Below are 17,717 nucleotides of genomic sequence, written 5' to 3'. Positions count from 1 at the left end.
CGCCAAATCACAACATAAGTCGCCTCAAGGCGCATCATAGATACAGAGAAAAAAACAACAACAATCATATGACCCCCTAAGAGCAAGCACTTTGGGAACAGTGGGAAGGAAAAACTCCCTTTTAACAGGAAGAAACCTCCGGCAGAACCAGGCTCAGGGAGGGGCGGCCATCTGCTGCGACCGGTTGGGGTGAGAGAAGGAAGACAGGATAAAATGATATAATAATAATATATTATTATTATTAATAATAATATAATAAAAATACAACTCAATGCTTTGTAACATAACCTTTGTTGGCAATAACAGAGGTCAAACGTTTACTATATGTCTTTACCAGGTTTGCACACACATTAGCTGGTATTTTGGCCCATTCCTCCATGCAGATCTTCTCGAGAGCAGTGATGTTTTGGGGCTGTCGCCGAGCAACACGGACTTTCAACTCCCGCCACAGATTTTCTATGGGGTTGAGGTCTGGAGACTGGCTAGGCCACTCCAGGACTTTCAAATGCTTCTTACGGAGCCACTCCTTTGTTGCCCGGGCGGTGTGTTTTGGATCATTGTCATGTTGGAAGACCCAGCCTCGTTTCATCTTCAAAGTTCTCACTGATGGAAGGAGGTTTTGGCTCAAAATCTCACGATACATGGCCCCATTCATTCTGTCCTTAACACGGATCAGTCGTCCTGTCCCCTTGGCAGAAAAACAGCCCCATAGCATGATGTTTCCACCCCCATGCTTCACAGTAGGTATGGTGTTCTTGGGATGCAACTCAGTATTCTTCTTCCTCCAAACACGACGAGTTGAGTTTATACCAAAAAGTTCTACTTTGGTTTCATCTGACCACATGACTGTGGCGTGAATAAGGCACGGCGGGACCACGGAGCAACGTTCAGAGCCAACTTTATTTAATTCACGTCACACCACACACACACCAACCTCTGAGTCCCCGTGTTATAACACGGCGGGCATGATTGCGGATGCCGTGCAGGTGCGTCCGCACGGCACCGCAGACCACGCCCCACCACAATGACATTCTCCCAATCCTCTGCTGTATCGTCCATGTGCTCTCTGGCAAACTTCAGACTGGCCTGGACATGCACTGGCTTCAGCAGTGGAACACGTCTGGCACTGCGGGATTTGATTCCCTGCCGTTGTAGTGTGTTACTGATGGTGACCTTTGTTACTTTGGTCCCAGCTCTCTGCAGGTCATTCACCAGGTCCCCCCGTGTGGTTCTGGGATCTTTGCTCACCGTTCTCATGATCATTTTGATCCCACGGGATGAGATCTTGCGTGGAGCCCCAGATCGAGGGAGATTATCAGTGGTCTTGTATGTCTTCCATTTTCTGATGATTGCTCCCACAGTTGATTTTTTCACACCAAGCTGCTTGCCTATTGTAGATTCACTCTTCCCAGTCTGGTGCAGGTCTACAATACTTTTCCTGGTGTCCTTCGAAAGCTCTTTGGTCTTGGCCATGGCGGAGTTTGGAGTCTGACTGTTTGAGGCTGTGGACAGGTGTCTTTTATACAGATGATGAGTTCAAACAGGTGCCATTCATACAGGTAACGAGTGGGGGACAGAAAAGCTTCTTACAGAAGACGTTACAGGTCTGTGAGGGCCAGAGATTTTCCTTGTTTGAGGTGACCAAATACTTATTTTCCACCCTAATTTACGAATAAATTCTTTACAAATCCTACCATGTGGATTCATGGATTTTTTTTTCACATTCTGTCTCTCACAGTTGAAGTGTACCTCTGGTGCAAATTACTGACCTCTGTCATCATTTTAAGTGGGGGAACTTGCACAATCGGTGGCTGACTAAATACTTTTTTGCCCCACTGTAGGTTGCCATATAAACAATGGAGACACACTGTAAACAACAATGTAAAAAACAACAAGTCCTACTGTATAAATGCTGCATTAAACATGAAAGTTTTATACAATGTCACAAAACTAGGCAGCTGGGCAACTTTCCTAAGCACAACAATAATGCATCTCTGCGATGCTAATTGATACATCCTTCTTCAAATGTGGCCAAAAAAATGACGCAAAACTCAGTCATATGTCTTCCGCACACCCAAGTGCCCTGACCTATCATGAGCTAGGTTCAACACCTGACCACGATACTTTGATGGAATTACTACCTGGAACACTGGATCCCCCCCCAAAGTCCTCCCCATGGGGCACCCACTTCCTCACCAGAACACCATCCTGCAAAAAATAGCCAGCCACACTTTTCACCTCCAGAGCTGACAACACAGACTCCAACTGCCATTCCAAGGATGGGTCAGCCCTCTGCGCACTCATCAACTCACTGCGGGGCACATCCAGAGGTGAAGCTGGCAAAGTCAGTAAAACAGGTTCATCCTTAACAGCGGCTTCTGTACACTCACCTTTACTTATTGCCCGTGTAACAGCACAGGCCGGGTAAGAGAAGTGACGACTGCTGGCACTATCCAACCGATCTAACCTGGAAGGCGAATCCGTAACTACTAGTGCTGATGACACCTTTCCCCACACCTGACCTCCGGCCAAATCATTACCTAGAACAGGGGTGCTCACACTTTTTCCGCATGTGAGCTACTTATAAAATGACCAAGTCAAAATGATCTACCCACTACAAAAATCCAAAACATATACTTATTTATAAATATATTGAGGATTCTTTATATCTACAATGTATATACATGCATAACCGCAATATCCAATATTTCACAACACAATTAACTATGTAAATTTTTTGTCATTACCTGAGTTTACTCTGATGACTTGCACTGAATTGAATCAGCCAGGGATGCATAGTCCGGACAGTAGCTGCTGACGGCCAGGTTTAAGAGAAAAAACCGAGAGCTAAAAATTGGAGTTAACTCGCTGACTAGCTTGTCAGTTTTACTACACTTCGCGCCGCTGTTTGCGCATGCGCAGCGACCTAAGCGTCAGAAAAAATCTGCTGTCATCTGACTGGCTTCCCTGTATCAATCAAGTGACGGGATGGATGATAGGCTGGCATCTATTTTTTTAATGCCATGCGATCTACCAATACTACCTTTGCGATCGACTGGTCGATCGCGATCGACGTATTGAGCACCCCTGACCTAGAATGATATCCACCCCTTCCACTGGCAATGCAGGCCTAACCCCCACTAAAACCTCACGAATTCGCCCTCAGTGTTCAACCTATGCACCGAAACCGGAACCACCATTATCCCCATTCCTCGCATAAGGATCTTATCCCCAGTAGCTGTCTCATCTGAAAGTGGGAGAATGGACCCCACAGCATAAGAGTTGACAGCGCCAGTGTCTCTCAAGATCCTAACTGAGACTTACGGTGTGTTCACACCGAACGCGATGGGCGCGTGAAAAAAGCCCCAAACGCCCCTAACTTGACGCGTGCACATTCGCACCTCTACGCGTGTCCAAGAAAAATCCATCGCGCCCCAAAATATCATATTTTAACGCGCGTGAACCGGAAATGTGGGAGGGATGTGGGAGGAAGTTTTGCAAGACCAGTATCTTTGCAAGATGGCAGCTGTCGAGCTAGCGCTTGAAGAGAGAGTCTCCCTTCTCTATTTACTGTGGAGAGCAGAGTAGCGGCGTAAAGGACATCCTTGCCGTACCTGGGTCCATCAGGTCCTCCAGAGGCGTGAGCAGTTTGGTGAGTTTCACCACTTGCTCCAGGAGCTGCGCCTGGATGACGGCCGATTCCAGCGCTATCACCGTCATTCACTCGGCCAGTTTGAGGACCTGCTGTCCCGCGTCGGTCCCAGAATCGCCCGCCTAGACACCGACTACAGGCGCTCAATCCCATCTGCAGAGCGCCTGTCCGTCTGCCTGAGGTTAGTAAAAGTGTTTAATACGTAGTCCTTTATTGATACCTGTGCTAATATATGCTAAACCATCCATTTATACACTGCTAACATGGATGTGCTATGCTAACAGTGAATGCTCTCGGTGTTTGCTGATATCAAACTGTAGCATTAGGACCACTGAGTTAACCTTTGTAGTGATACTCACTCCTTTTTATTTAGACCTGGTTTAATTCTGGGATAGTTGAATATTTGTATATAATCCCTGCAGCTGTCAGACTCTATAACAGGGGTCACCAGCCTTTATTAAAACAGAGTTAGATAAAACTGTGAACAGTTTGGTTCATCTCTAGTTACATGGTTCTATCTTGATAAGCTGTCTTATCACAGATTAATTTTTCAAAAATATTAATGATTTAAGCAAGGAAAGGGCTACATGTCAACATACAACTCTTTATTTCTATTAATGTCTTACTTCATTCCTACCTGATTGACATGTTTAGGAATTATGAGTGATTGGCTCACTGTAGTTGCGAAAGTTGCTACCAATCAAATTATGATATGTTAAAGTTAAAACAAAACACAACTGTTTTAGATATCATCTAATATACATTTTGTAATTATCCTTATAATTACAAAATGTTTTATGTAAGATTTAAGTTTTGTGATTAAATCTGACATCACCAAAGTATTTTGGAATTTGAATAATGTATTTTGTAACTGCAGTACACATAATACTGATTTTGAACAATTTTGTCCAGGTTCCTTGTCACCGCGGACTCCTTCAGCACCAAGCGTTCAGTTACAGAGTCGGTGTGTCAGATCACCCCCCAGGCAGCGACGGCCATCTGGGACTGTCTAGTGGACGACTTCATGGCTGTGCCTTCACCTGGAGACTGGCGGTCCATCACAGAGGGACTCCAGTAGCGCTGGAACTTTCCTCTGTGCTGTGCAGCTCTGGATGGGAAGCACGTCCAGACAAAGGCACCCCATATATCATATAGGAGACACACACATTGATATACACTAAATATTTATTTCATTTATTTTTTGTGGTGCCCAAATTTATGCACCTGCTTGATTTTGTTTAAATAATTATTGCACACTTTTTGTAAATCCAGTAAACTTCTTTTCACTTCTCAAATATCACTGTGTGTGTCTCCTGTATGCCTTTGTCTGGACGTGCTTCCCATCCAGAGCTGCACAGCACAGAGGAAAGTTCCAGCGTCCCACTGTATTAGTATATTTTGTCATTAGTATAATATGAAATAAATTCTACATGTGTCAAGTCGTGTGCCAACATTTGCTGTGTAGTAGAACTGAGACATTAGTCATTATAAAAATTTATTTGAAATAATGTTAAAATTCTCACACAGAAATACATTAAACATAAATATATAAAATATAAGTATTTACAGAGAGACAGGAATAAAAAGGACCAGCTGCTCTCCAGAGCAGGAACCAGGCTGAGGAGGAAATGCTCCATTGGAGACTGGTGTGGACTCTTCAGGGACACCAGGGTGGCCAGCTCCACCACCGATGGACCGTCCTGGGACCCGTCCCTCATCTGCCTCGGAGCCGTCCTCCCCTGTGGGCCTGTAAAACACAGCACAAAACACAAAGAAATGAGAAGGCTGCTACTAGATTTTAATTTCAACATTGAAAAAAACAAACAAACTAAAAACAGGATATAATCAGATTGGTTGTAGATATTTAGTAAAGGTCATCACAGGCAATCCCACCGACTAAAAAGGTATCAGTGCTTGCTGTACATATCTGTGGGTGCAGCAGCAGGAGCTCAGGGACTGGGGAGCCAGGAGAAGCTACAGGGGATGCTCTGCTGCAGAATCAGTTGGTTCTATCAATACAGTATTAAATGTTAACAGGTTGAATATAATAATCATAGAGTAGACAGTGGTCCCTCATTTATTGCAGCAGGGGTTCTCAGAATAACTAGCCCCTGGCCACGCACTTTATACACTGTTTTCCACACACACACATGACCATTGGTCACAGTTCTCACAATTGATTCTCAAAGTGCAAACCTTTGTAGATTGCAAAACGTAAACGTATTATTATGCCGTGTTTTGTCTTCATCTGCCTGCCACTTTCGTGCGCCTTTTTCCTTCGCGGTGCAGGTGTCTATTTCCGAATGAGGCTCATAGTTATGGGTGTTTTTGTGCTGTTTTTTCTATTGGACGTGATGGTTATCAAAACCAAACATGATAAATTTGGCAAGCGCAGGAGATTTGTCAATCAGGCTGCAGAATGCAATGCTGTCCGGTGCAAAAAAGAGAAAATGAAAATTAAGAAAAAAGAGGCAGTGACGGATGAACAGCGGGACCACTGTGTGCTGCTTATTAATAAACAATAACATATATTCTTAAATGACAACATGCCTAAAAGCAGAACGGTATTTGTATGTCAGTGGGAAAATAGCGGTGGCTTGCTAGCTTTTGTGCGGCTTCCCCGGGTCAGTGAAAACTTTAGAGAAAACTTGAGAAAAATGAATGAACTTACCAGGTTGCCCGATCTCTTTACATATCTTCCTCCAAGCTCGGTCCTTTATATTCCTGTCTCGGTACAGAAAGCAGCTGGTGTCGTACGGCTCCGGGTTGTTTGCTACGGCATTGATTAGCCTTCCTTCTATTGAAGAATAAAGGGCTTTGGCTGGATCTGCCCCTTTGAACTAGGTAACAGCCACGTCACCAGGCTCCTGATTGGTTGTCGCGGCGCGATTTGACGCTGGAGTTCAGATTTTTCCAACTCGAGCGGGGGACGCGAAACGCGTGTATGCACAAAATGCAACACACAAACTCACGCGCGTGTTTTTTTTCGCGAGTCAAACGCCTGAAACGCGCTACACTCACGCGCGTTTCAGGCGTTTTGGCGTTTTCGCGACGCAAATCTGCTTCCGAATTTTCGCGGGAGCCGCAATCGCGGGTCAGCGCGCCTTTCCATTGACTTTACATGTAAGCCTGACGCTCTGCCTGCCTCTATCGCGTTCGGTGTGAACACACCGTTACGTGTGCCCCCCAGGCAGGGTAACAAACCCACCCCAGACAGGCATCAAAGACTTCCTAGGCCCGTCAAACATGTCACATTCCTTGTACTCACCATACCCCCTGTCCAAACCCAAAGGAACAGGAAGGCTTGCAGCTAGGGCAATAGGATTCCCCTGTTTACCCCCCGCCCCCCCCCAGAGCAGTCTCTTGCCAGGAGGATGGGACGATTCACCTTCCAATGACCAGACTCCTGACAATAATTACACACATCCCTGCTTGTTCCAGAATGATTAAATCACACAAGCCTTCAAAATTATTGACCCCGGAAGCCACACACCAGCGGTTAAAATGGTTCGTTATCTCCCTCACAAACTCCAAATGTGACCGAGCAACCTTCTTCTCCGGTGTCCTAAACCGTTGACGATAAGCTTCAGGGACCAACTCATACGCCTTCAACACAGCACAGTCCTTAACAGACTTGTACGTCAAACCATCACTGCCCAATGATGCATATGCCTCTTGCGCCCTCCCACACAACACACACTGCAAAAGCAGAATCCGTTCAGAATCTGACCACTTTCCTGCCTCTGCGACACGTTCAAACAAAGAAAAAGAAAAAACATCAGGGTCTTCCTCATTAAACTTAGGTAAGAGACGCAAATTGCTCACCATATCAGGAGATGACAAAGATGAACGCCCCTCATCCAACAAGACGTCCCCTGAAAGCTTACCCTCTTTAACCAAAGTTAAACGAGTATTCTGCAAATCTGTCTTTGCCTGCTCAGTCTCCCGTCGCAACCTTTCAATCTCCACCTGCTTGTCAGCCTCCAGTTTGTGTTTTTCCATGTCCATCTTCTGTTTCTCCAGCTCCAACTCTTGCTTTTCCTTTTCAAAAGAAATTTGCAATGACATCAGCTCCTTTTGCTTCTCAAAAGTCAAGTTTCCCGGAAAAACTCCCAATGGCACAGTTACTGGCTGACCAGTTTTCTGTTGCCCAGCCACCAAAACACCCTTTTCAACTAACTGCAACTTAACCGCAGATTTCACAGTATCTTTGCGACGTTTATCCCCAAGCCCACTCAAATCAAGATCATACTCATCTGCAACCTTCAACAGCTGGTCCTTAGTGCAGCGATCCAGGAAATCCTCACAAGGTGCAGCAACAAACTCCTCTATACCTGCCATGATGCTGCAAGGCTCAAAGAGTGCAGCAAAGGAAAGAGGAGGAAGAGAAAAAAAACAGCAGAAAACAAACAAGCAAAAAAACAGTGGTTCCCCAGGTCAAATCGTGCCCCGAAAGACAAACATCTCTCGCTAAAGTGGAAATCTCCTCCTTACTAACCTGCCTACCCCAACTTGCCTACACCATAACCCTAGTCTTCATGCAGATTAGCAGCAGGCTCTTTAAACACTCAACCCAGTAACCTGGTTAGGCCCCCAGCAAGCTGGGTACTCACCTGACAGCCCTGGAAGTGTCCCCGAGACGAATGCTCTAACCGCACACCACACAAAAAAAAACCAAACCAAAAAAACAAACCGAGTCCAAAAGGAACACGCTGCTGCACCTACAAAGGGAGACTCCACAAAACACTTACCACCCCAGAGAACCCTGCAATCACTGCTAAGAAGTCACACCTACTTGATGCCACATGAACCTGAGGCACCACACAAATCAAGCAACAAACCCACCATACTGAGACCAGATCCACATAACCAAAACCAAATCAGCAACCATCAAATCAAACCCAAATGGACGAGCCCCCACTTGTCACGAACCGGGCCGTACGGTCATGACAAAGAAAACCCCAGACGTGGTTAGGAATGTATTCCAAGCTGCTTTATTCTTTTAAAACAAATAAAACAGAAAAGAAACCCTACTGTCAAAAACAAACAGTGGTGTGTGTAATCAGTACCATCAGTAGTGTGTGAAGGAATGGATGAGTGGAAGATGATGCATGTAATAGTGTCAAAAGCAAAAACCAAACCTAACGCAGCCAGAGTCCAACCTGGTGTCTCAGAGCCAACTAAAACTATGCCCTAAAGGCTTTTTTTATATAGAGTCCTGGTACACTGGCCCAGGTGTTGCCAGTGTCACTGATTGTAAACGGGAACTCCACCTCTCCAATGCCTGCTAACAAGACACACATGAGCCAAAAGGAAGGCAGGGTGCAGTGGGTCATCACACTAATATAGAAATCAAATAACGGGCAATAAGACCTAAAGCAGTATGCTAAAATAAACTTCCATACAAATCACAAATGTATGCAAAGTACCGAAAATGATAATGACATGTTGACAACTGAAAATACAGGCACCAGTAACATGAGGAGGACTTGGACAGCTGAGAAGTCGAGGACATTGAAAAGTCTCTTGACTTCCTAATGGATGAAATCTTTACTCTCAATGTGCAACAGAAAATCATCACTGACAGTGTGGAGGAGGTAAAGCTCCTCCACATGCCAAATGCAGAGAAAGAGCATCATTGGATATCAGCATTAACGGGACCTCAGTTTGGTGTTTCACAAAGCTGCTGATTTCAGACCTGCAGAGCTTCTGTTTTAAACACTGAATGTAGTCAGCTCCATGAAGAGGACATGAGATTTTCTCTGACACAATTTAAACCTGATACAGGTCAAAGGTCATCACTTTTATGTTGAACTAAAAACTTTAATCTACAATTCTTCCAAACTGTGTTTTGCTAGTAGTGTAGAGCATAATATATATTTACACATATAACTTTCTACAGGAATGAGTACAAATTATATGTAAAGCAAGTCTCCATCACAGTGTTGATGAAATGCTGGGTTTATCCATTTTCGGGGGCAGGCCTATGGTGGAGCTTTTAAGATTTCCCTGTGAGGGAGCTGATGGCGAAGATGAGTCCTTGATCCCTGCGATGAGCTTCAGCTTCAGTGTTCCTGATGTTTCTAAAATGATGCCTCTCTCAGTGGGTCAATAGAACATCTGGCACAGGACAGCTGTGATGAAAGAAAGGAAGTTTCTTTTAGATGCATTTTAGATGCATCCTTGTTCCAAAAATGAATGACTTGTTACTAATCAATCAATCAATTTATTTATAAGCACGTGTTTAAAAAAAAACAAAACAACAAAAGCAAACAAAAAAAACAAACAGCACAGGTTGACCAAAGTGCTGTACAAAGTAGAACACACACACACCAACTAACCACGGGTTGACATAGTGTTTTTTTTTTTATTTGTTAATGTGGTGGATTTTTCCACTAGCAAGGTGAGCGCTGTGTTTAGAAAGTCCAATATTTATCACGTGTTCCTGCAGTAAATGTGACAACAGTACTTGCGAAAAATTATGTTGGAAATTCTTTTTTAGAACTCGAGTTTTTGTTGGCCTGTCAACACAATTTAAAAACTGGTATAGAGTTTGAAGTTTGCACTTTTAACGCAAATTAAAACTTTGGTCTCGGCGAGGCGCCGTCTGCTGATACGTCATCTTAAGTCTTGACAGTGTCGTTTTGATGCATTTGTCTTTAAAGACAAATGACTGGTCTAAAAAAAAAGTTATAGATTTAACACTATGTGAAGTTGGATTGAAGAAATAAAGTTTAAAGTTATAGCTTTCAGAGAATCTGTAGTGTCATCCTGTGCGAATACTAAATGACCTCACTAGGTTTGTTGGTCTGCTGTTGGTTGGTTTGGTTGCTGCTAACAGACTAATAGGCTTTGTATGTTTCTTACATAGCATGATCAGAAATCTTGATATCCATCAGCATGTCTGTAGGGAAATAGATGTATGTGATGGACAAAAACAGAGAAGGAGAAAACGACAAGAGCTGCTATACTTTTTGGAAACCTTATTTCCTTGTTTTTATTGAGAAATTCTTACCTCACTGATACTGATTCATATCAGTGGTGGTCAGAGGGCCCAGTGGCGCCAGTGTCCGGCAGCCTCGCCTCTGTCAGTGCGCCCCAGGGTGGCTGTGGCTACAATGTAGCTGCCATCACCAGTGTGTGAATGTGTGTGTGAATGGGTGGATGACTGGATGTGTAAAGCGCTTTGGGGTCCTTAGGGACTAGTAAAAGCGCTATACAAATACAGGCCATTTACCATACTAGAAGTGAGAAAAAGTGAAATCCAAATATAAAGTGAAGGAACCTATACTAAGGAGTTGGGGTTTTTTTTTGTTTGTTTGTTTGTTTGTTTTTTCAACATCCTGGACATCAGCACAAAGAACTGACCCTTGTGCTTTGGTAAGAAACCTGTTCATGTTTGTGGTAAACTGTTTGGATATGCTTGAGAATAGACAGACTGTTTAATTGCATAAAACTGCTGATTGGATCTCGTGGACATATGCTCTGTCAGCTGCTTGCCCTGGTTGGTTTGTCCAACTGACCAGGAGAAGTCCAACACAGAGGGACGGTGTTTATTTATTTATTTTTGCTCGTCCACTGAAACGCCAGTGCACCTGGCTCAAACAGGCTCTCCTCCACATGGTCCTTTATAAAGTGCTGTACAAATCCCAATATTTTAGCTAACAGGTGGATGTTCAGGTTTCAGTGCAGTTAGCCCACAATGACCAAGCTAAGGAGACAGAGAGCCCACTGCTAAGTCCAGCATTTGAAATCTTGGGCTTCAACTCTCATGTAAAATCTTTGGCTTGTTCCTGTTTCTTTTATTTAATGAATATTTCTGAATTGCAACATATGCTCTCCTCTGCTGAACTAGAAAAAATTATTCATGCATTTGTGTAATCGCGTTTAGATTATTGTAATGCCGTCTTTCCTTTGCAGGGCTTCCTAAAGAGTGAGCGTATTTCCCGGATGGTTCAGAGCGGTGGCTGTTCAGCTAATGACTTTCGTGAGGTTTTCAAGAAAAACATTGAGCGCCGTGTCCGCAGCCTTCCTGAGATCGATGGGCTGAGCAAAGAGACTGTGCTCAGTTCCTGGATTGCAAAGTATGATGCTATCTACAGAGGGGATGAGGACCTGTGGCGCCAACCACAGAGGGCACACCTAAGTGCTGTTTCAGAGCTCATCCTTAGTAAAGAGCAACTCTACGAGATGTTCCAGCAGATCCTCAATATCCGCAAGTTTGAGCACCAGCTGTTGTACAATGCCTGCCAGGTGAGCTGCTTGAGGGTGACCGTTACAGCCAGACACACAAACTGAATGCATAATAGTGAATACTTCAACGTCCATTGCTTAAATGTAAAGAGAAATCCTGTCTTCTTTTCTAATTATTTGCTAGACCTGCTTGATAGAAAATACTGAAATCAGTGGAAAGCCCCTAACCAACTTCTCTCAACAGTACATTTTTTTTTCTTCTGTGTGTCTTTTTTATAACACTTCTCAGTCCCTTTCAGATCAGGGTTTTTCTCCCTTTTACTTGTTTTGGCTGAAGGAGCAGCACCACCATGTTTTCCATTTCATATATTCTTCTAATTTCTATTCAGAATTTAAACATATTCCACGAGAATCAGAATATTATTCTGTTGTACAAATTGTTGTGTCCATACTTTAAATAATTTCTCACGTCAGTATGTTTTGTCCCAGCATCATTGCTAAAACCAGAAATATTGTGCATATGTTATTTGCACTTAAAGCTGGGGATGTGTTTGTCTTTATATTGGAAAAAAATAATCAGGCGTTAAACTGGAATTCAGCAGGTGTGGGGAAACCTAGAATCAGTTATACTGGCTCACTGTGGGGTAAAGAGTCAAAACTCACTATCTTTACTCTTATATTCATGGTGTGATCAGCTGACCTGTGCTGCTGTCTTTATACCACAGTATGTACTTCACCTATGTAAATGTAGAATTCTGTGAATTAATCTAAGCACTTTAAATCCAAACTCGTCCCTGCTACACTTGATGTAACCTAACTTTGACCATAAACACCACGGCCTCTGTGCAGCAATCCAACACAGTCCGTTACTGTAAGTTCACCACAGTATGGCAAGCAGTGTTGGTCAAGTTACTTGAAAAAAGTAATCAGTAACTAATTCCTGATTACTTCCCCAAAAAAGTAATCCTGTTACTTTACTGATTACTTATTTTCAAAAGTAATTAATTACTTAGTTACTTAGTTACTTTTTAAAAACACGATTTACAACCTGAATAGGTGATAAAGCGATAGATCTTTCAGCCCAATTCTACTTTTTCTGCATAATCCATCATACAAAATGTAATCAAATGGAAAAGTCTCTTTTTAAAACTTGTTTTATCAGTTTTAATCTTTTAACTTTATGCATCAAGCAAAAATTTAATAATATGCAACATTCTCTGACTGGAAGAAATTAGTTTAATATTTAAACCTATTTTCTGCACATTCCAGCACATGAAATAAAATATTTGTGTTTACACTCACTCTTTCAAATAGATGCAAGTAAAACACAGCAGAAAATAAATAAAGTCAAAGACTAGCGGTCCTTTTGCTCTATTTTCACCTGTAAAGCAGGAGTGGGGTAGGCGGAGGTTTACCCTGGTGCAGGTGTGCCGCGACAGTCAGTTGAAGAATCCGCGAGTTTCTCTGTGAGTTTCCCATTACGTCGTAGCGCACTCGGTGCTTGTTTGGAAGTTTAGGGGTTTTTTTGCTGTAAAAAGAAGTTTTCTTCCCACGCACAACGGACACTAATGTTTTTGTCACTTTTTATGGAATCAAACTCAAAGTAAGGACAGTGCTTCCACGCTTTAAACGCTGCACGCTCATACTCTCTCCCGCACTCGATATATTATCCATTGTTGATCTGCACACAGCTGTTGTCACTAACGGCGCACTCGCTTACGTCACTGTCATGAGACATTCTCGCAGAAAATCATGGTTTTAGTAACGCAGTAACGCAGCGTTCCTACGGGAAAGTAACAGTAATCTAATTACCGATTTTGAAATAGTAATCCCTTACTTTACTCGTTACTTAAAAAAAATAATCGGATTACAGTAACGCGTTACAGCCCATCTCTGATGGCAAGCAAACCAGTTTATCCTGCACTAAGCTGCAGGATAAACAGAACAAAAATGCCGTTCCAGATCTTTTTGGCCCTGTTTAACCCCTGGGTATCAGAATCAGAATCAGAAAGGGTTTTATTGCCAAACGTTGAGCAGGTTTACAACATTAGGAAATTGCTGCGGTGCTTCAGTGCAAACATACTGTCATAAATTACGCTTAAATAGACATGAAAAAATAAATAAATAAATAAATAAAAATAAGAATAAGAATTAAAAGTGCTAAGTAGATAGATAGATATATACATGATATATATATGAGTGCAGGTGGTGATCAGTGCCAAACATGGAATGATGCAGTGAACACAGCGTAGGGTCATGTGTTAGTGGTGGGAACAGTCATACGGTTATTGTTCATGTGTCCAACAGCAGAGGGGAAGAAACTGTTCTTATGGCGAGAGGTTCTGGTGCGAATGGACCGGAGCCTCCTGCCTGAGGGGAGCAGGTCAAACAGACTGTGTCCAGGGTGAGAAGGGTCAGCTGAGATCCGAGCTGCACGCCCCAGTGTCCTGGAGGTGTACAGGTCCTGCAGAGATGGGAGTCTGCAGCCAATCACCTTCTCAGCAGAGCGCACAACACGCTGCAGTCTCTGTTTGTCCCTGATAGTGGCTCCAGCGTACCACACGGTGATGGAGGAGGTGAGGATGGACTCGATGATTGCAGTGTAGAATTGCATCATCGTCCGTGTTGGCAGGTTGAATTTCTTCAGCTGCCTCAGGAAGTACATCCTCTGCTGGGCTTTCTTGATGACGGAGGTGATGGTGGGCTCCCACTTCAGGTCCTGGGTGATGGTGGTACCCAGGAAGCAGAATGAGTCCACAGAGGTGATGAGGGTGTCAGTCAGGATGATGGGGGGAGTGGAGCTTTGTGCTTCCTGAAGTCCACAATAATCTCCACTGTCTTCTGGGCGTTCAGCACCAGGTTGTTGTGGCTGCACCACTGGTATAGCGCTATAAATGGTGCATGAATTACATGTTTTTCCCTCTTTCATCAATTTGTATGTGATAAGCTAAGGTTAGTCATTAATATACTGAAACAACATGAGAATAGAGCAGCTGCGAGACAATTCTGCATTAATGAGTCAATGGTACGGAAGTGGAGGAAGCAAGAAGAATGAGTTGAGTAAAGTTTGACTTATTTGTTTTGTTTCACTTAATGCGCCTTATAATCTGGTGCGCCTTATGTATGGAAACAGACCTGTTCATCGACAGTGCGCCTTATGGTCTGGAAAATACGGTGTTTTGCTTTTTATTTCATTATGTCAGCTATGACATTTGTTTGACTCTGCTGAATAAAGTGTCTAATGAGCAGATTGTGAGCTCTCCTGTCAGTACCTCTAATCAGATTTGAATGTAACCACAGACAACAGGAATTCAAAGTAGCACTGAACAATGTGATTAACTTGTTGTATTGAGAAAACAAAACAAACAAACAAAAAAGCCTCCTGCACCCTGAAAGTCCATAAAACGCACAAACTCATTCATTCATGTCTGTATCATAAATCTTAAGATTATAAGATTAAGATTGGGGTTTATAGATTGGTTCAATCATTGGAGCCATTTAAAAATAAATAAATAACAATAAATAGGATGATTAAAGGAAAATAACATCTGCACACTTCTGCACACATCTAGTGACGTTTCGAGCACACCTGCTTTTCATTAGACAATGAAACACCAAGCAGCACCATCTTAAATAAACTGTGAACAGTCGACAGTCAACAACTTCCAATCAAGAACCAAATATTTTATTGGACAAACAACAAGTGAAAAATCATCATTGACAGATTTTTCACTTGCGTGTCTGTTGTTTGGCCTACATAACATCTGACAATGTTGTATGTTGACTAACATTAGTTTTTAAAGGTGTATATTAAAAACAAACAAACATTGCATGCATGATAAGGAGCTTCCTTGTTTTGATGTCAGGGGCTTGATCTCCACTTTCAGCCAGTCGATTATCCCAGCAGGGTATCTGACGACTAGCAGGGACGTAGGTGTTTATTGCCTGGACCTTGTTCTTCCCATTTAACTGACTCCTCTGGACTTGCCTCACTTTCTGCAAGTATTTGGTGGTTGTTGTTTTCCTACTGGCCTCTTCATGGTGTGTGTGTGTGTGTGTGTGTGTGTGTGTGTGTGTGCGTGTGTGCGTGCGTGCGTGCGTGCGTGCGTGCGTGCGTGCGTGCGTGCGTGCGTGCGTGGTATGTTTTTCACAGGCTTGACATCCTGCTGAAACTCTCACATCCTCACCCCTCAGCTGCTGACTGGTTGTATGTCAGAGAATTTCACTTTTCACTGGACAGTTAGTGACAATCTTTTTTTTTTTTTTTTTTTCCTCCCTTCTTTTTCAGCTCGATAGCATGGATGAACAGGCAGCTCAGATCCGTAGAGAGCTGGATGGCAGGTTACAGTTGGCCGAAAAGATTGCCAAGGTACTAACTGATTACTTGCATCCAGAAAATGTCACATGACTTCTATTTCCTGAAAGATACACATCCAATGTTGATGTTTACGTTAAGATGAACTTTAATGTATGTTGTGTTTCCTTCAGGAACGGAAATACCCAAAGTTTGTCTCTGCTGATATGGAGGCTCTGTATGTGGAGGAGCTGCGATCATCTGTCAACCTACTGATGGCAAATTTGGAGAGTCTGCCTGTGTCTAAAGGAGGTCCAGACTTCAAACAGAAGCTCAAACGCTCCACTGTAAATAACTCCTTTCTAGATCTTGGAGATGAGGGAGATCTGTCTAAGTCGGACATCGTCTTGTCTTTCACTCTGGAGGTGTGTTTGGGTTTATAGAAATGTCTGCTGGTAACTTGCTCACAAAATACAGTGCTGTGAAAATGTATTTGCCCCTTCACTATTTATTATGCTTGTGACAAACATGCAAAAAAATATTTTGGATCATTTAACACATTTTAATTTTTTTTAGACAAAGATGACCTGAGTAGATTAAAATTCTTTTTTAATTGTATGATTTGAAATCCAGGTAATCCTAGCATACTTCATGGCCTGTAGTTCATTCATTCAAAACTCTTCCAGCTGGGTGTGTTTCCTCTTTCTGTTACCTCTTCAAAGAGAAAGTGTCAGTGGTAAAAGCTGGGGATGTGAATGGGTTACTCTGGGTTGAAAACTGAGTTTGTTTGTTGTTCTGTTTGTTGGTGCCAAACCTCTGTTGATTTTCTCAGATTGTAATCATGGAGGTCCAGGGCCTGAAGTCAGTGGCCCCAGACCGTATGGTTTACTGTACCATGGAGGTAGAAGGAGAAGAAAAGCTACAGACCGACCAAGTAGAAGCCTCAAGACCACAGTGAGTTAATCTTCCTGATCTGTTCAGACCAGCGGTGGGCAATTATTTTTTACCAAGGGACCACATGAGAAATTGTGACTGTTGTGGAGGTCTGCAGCAGTAAGCTGAACTCAGTCCTGCTCCATGTTATTTCATCTCCTGTTGAACTTATTTCTCTCTTATTACTGTCTTATTACTCTCTTGGGAAAATGAATTGCCCACATTTGATTTAGACTGTTTAGAATACCCAAATCTCAGTTTTGACCACCCAAGTTTGTGAATGTTATAACCTGAGAACAAAGGAGTTTCAAACTGATACCACAGGTATATCTAAAAGTCTTGGACAGTTCAGTGACCTCGACCTCATGGTCAAGGAAAATTTTGTGAATGCGATAACTTGAGAAGGGAAGAGATAAAAGAGAAGGGGACAAATTGCTGTACAGTCCCATATACAGTGGGACTAACTACTTCAGGCTAAACTCATAATTCCAGCTTCTAATCTTTAAGTGTCAATTTTAGCCGCACAGTTTGTTGGCCCATTAATAAAACCGGCTGATACTATCCCAGGCAGAATTTTGTTAGAATATTCTTTTCAATTTAATTTCATAGTAAAGGGTTGAGGGGAAATTGCAGCAGGAGACCAAC

The 17,717-nt window shown here is 42.9% G+C and overlaps 1 protein-coding gene across 3 annotated transcripts in view; it reads left to right on the top strand.

The window, feature by feature from the left end:
• The window catches only part of cadps2 (Ca++-dependent secretion activator 2), a 184,743-nt gene that overhangs the window by 20,519 nt on the left and 146,507 nt on the right, over positions 1 to 17,717 (top strand). For 2 of the 3 annotated variants that reach the window (XM_085283229.1, XM_085283226.1), the window contains exons 3-6: positions 11,573 to 11,905; positions 16,134 to 16,214; positions 16,334 to 16,564; positions 16,972 to 17,093. In XM_085283229.1, coding sequence (XP_085139355.1) covers positions 11,573 to 11,905; positions 16,134 to 16,214; positions 16,334 to 16,564; positions 16,972 to 17,093 — 767 coding nt within the window. The remainder of the gene's footprint in view (positions 1 to 11,572; positions 11,906 to 16,133; positions 16,215 to 16,333; positions 16,565 to 16,971; positions 17,094 to 17,717) is intronic. The other variant, XM_085283227.1, reaches the window with a different exon arrangement.

Source organism: Mchenga conophoros, linkage group LG7 (assembly GCF_057382185.1).
Source record: "Mchenga conophoros isolate Kocher_MC1m ecotype Shallow Benthic linkage group LG7, M_conophoros_male_GT1.1, whole genome shotgun sequence".
In the NCBI taxonomy this organism is placed as follows: domain Eukaryota; kingdom Metazoa; phylum Chordata; class Actinopteri; order Cichliformes; family Cichlidae; genus Mchenga; species Mchenga conophoros.
This window is presented reverse-complemented; position numbering and strand designations above follow the sequence as displayed.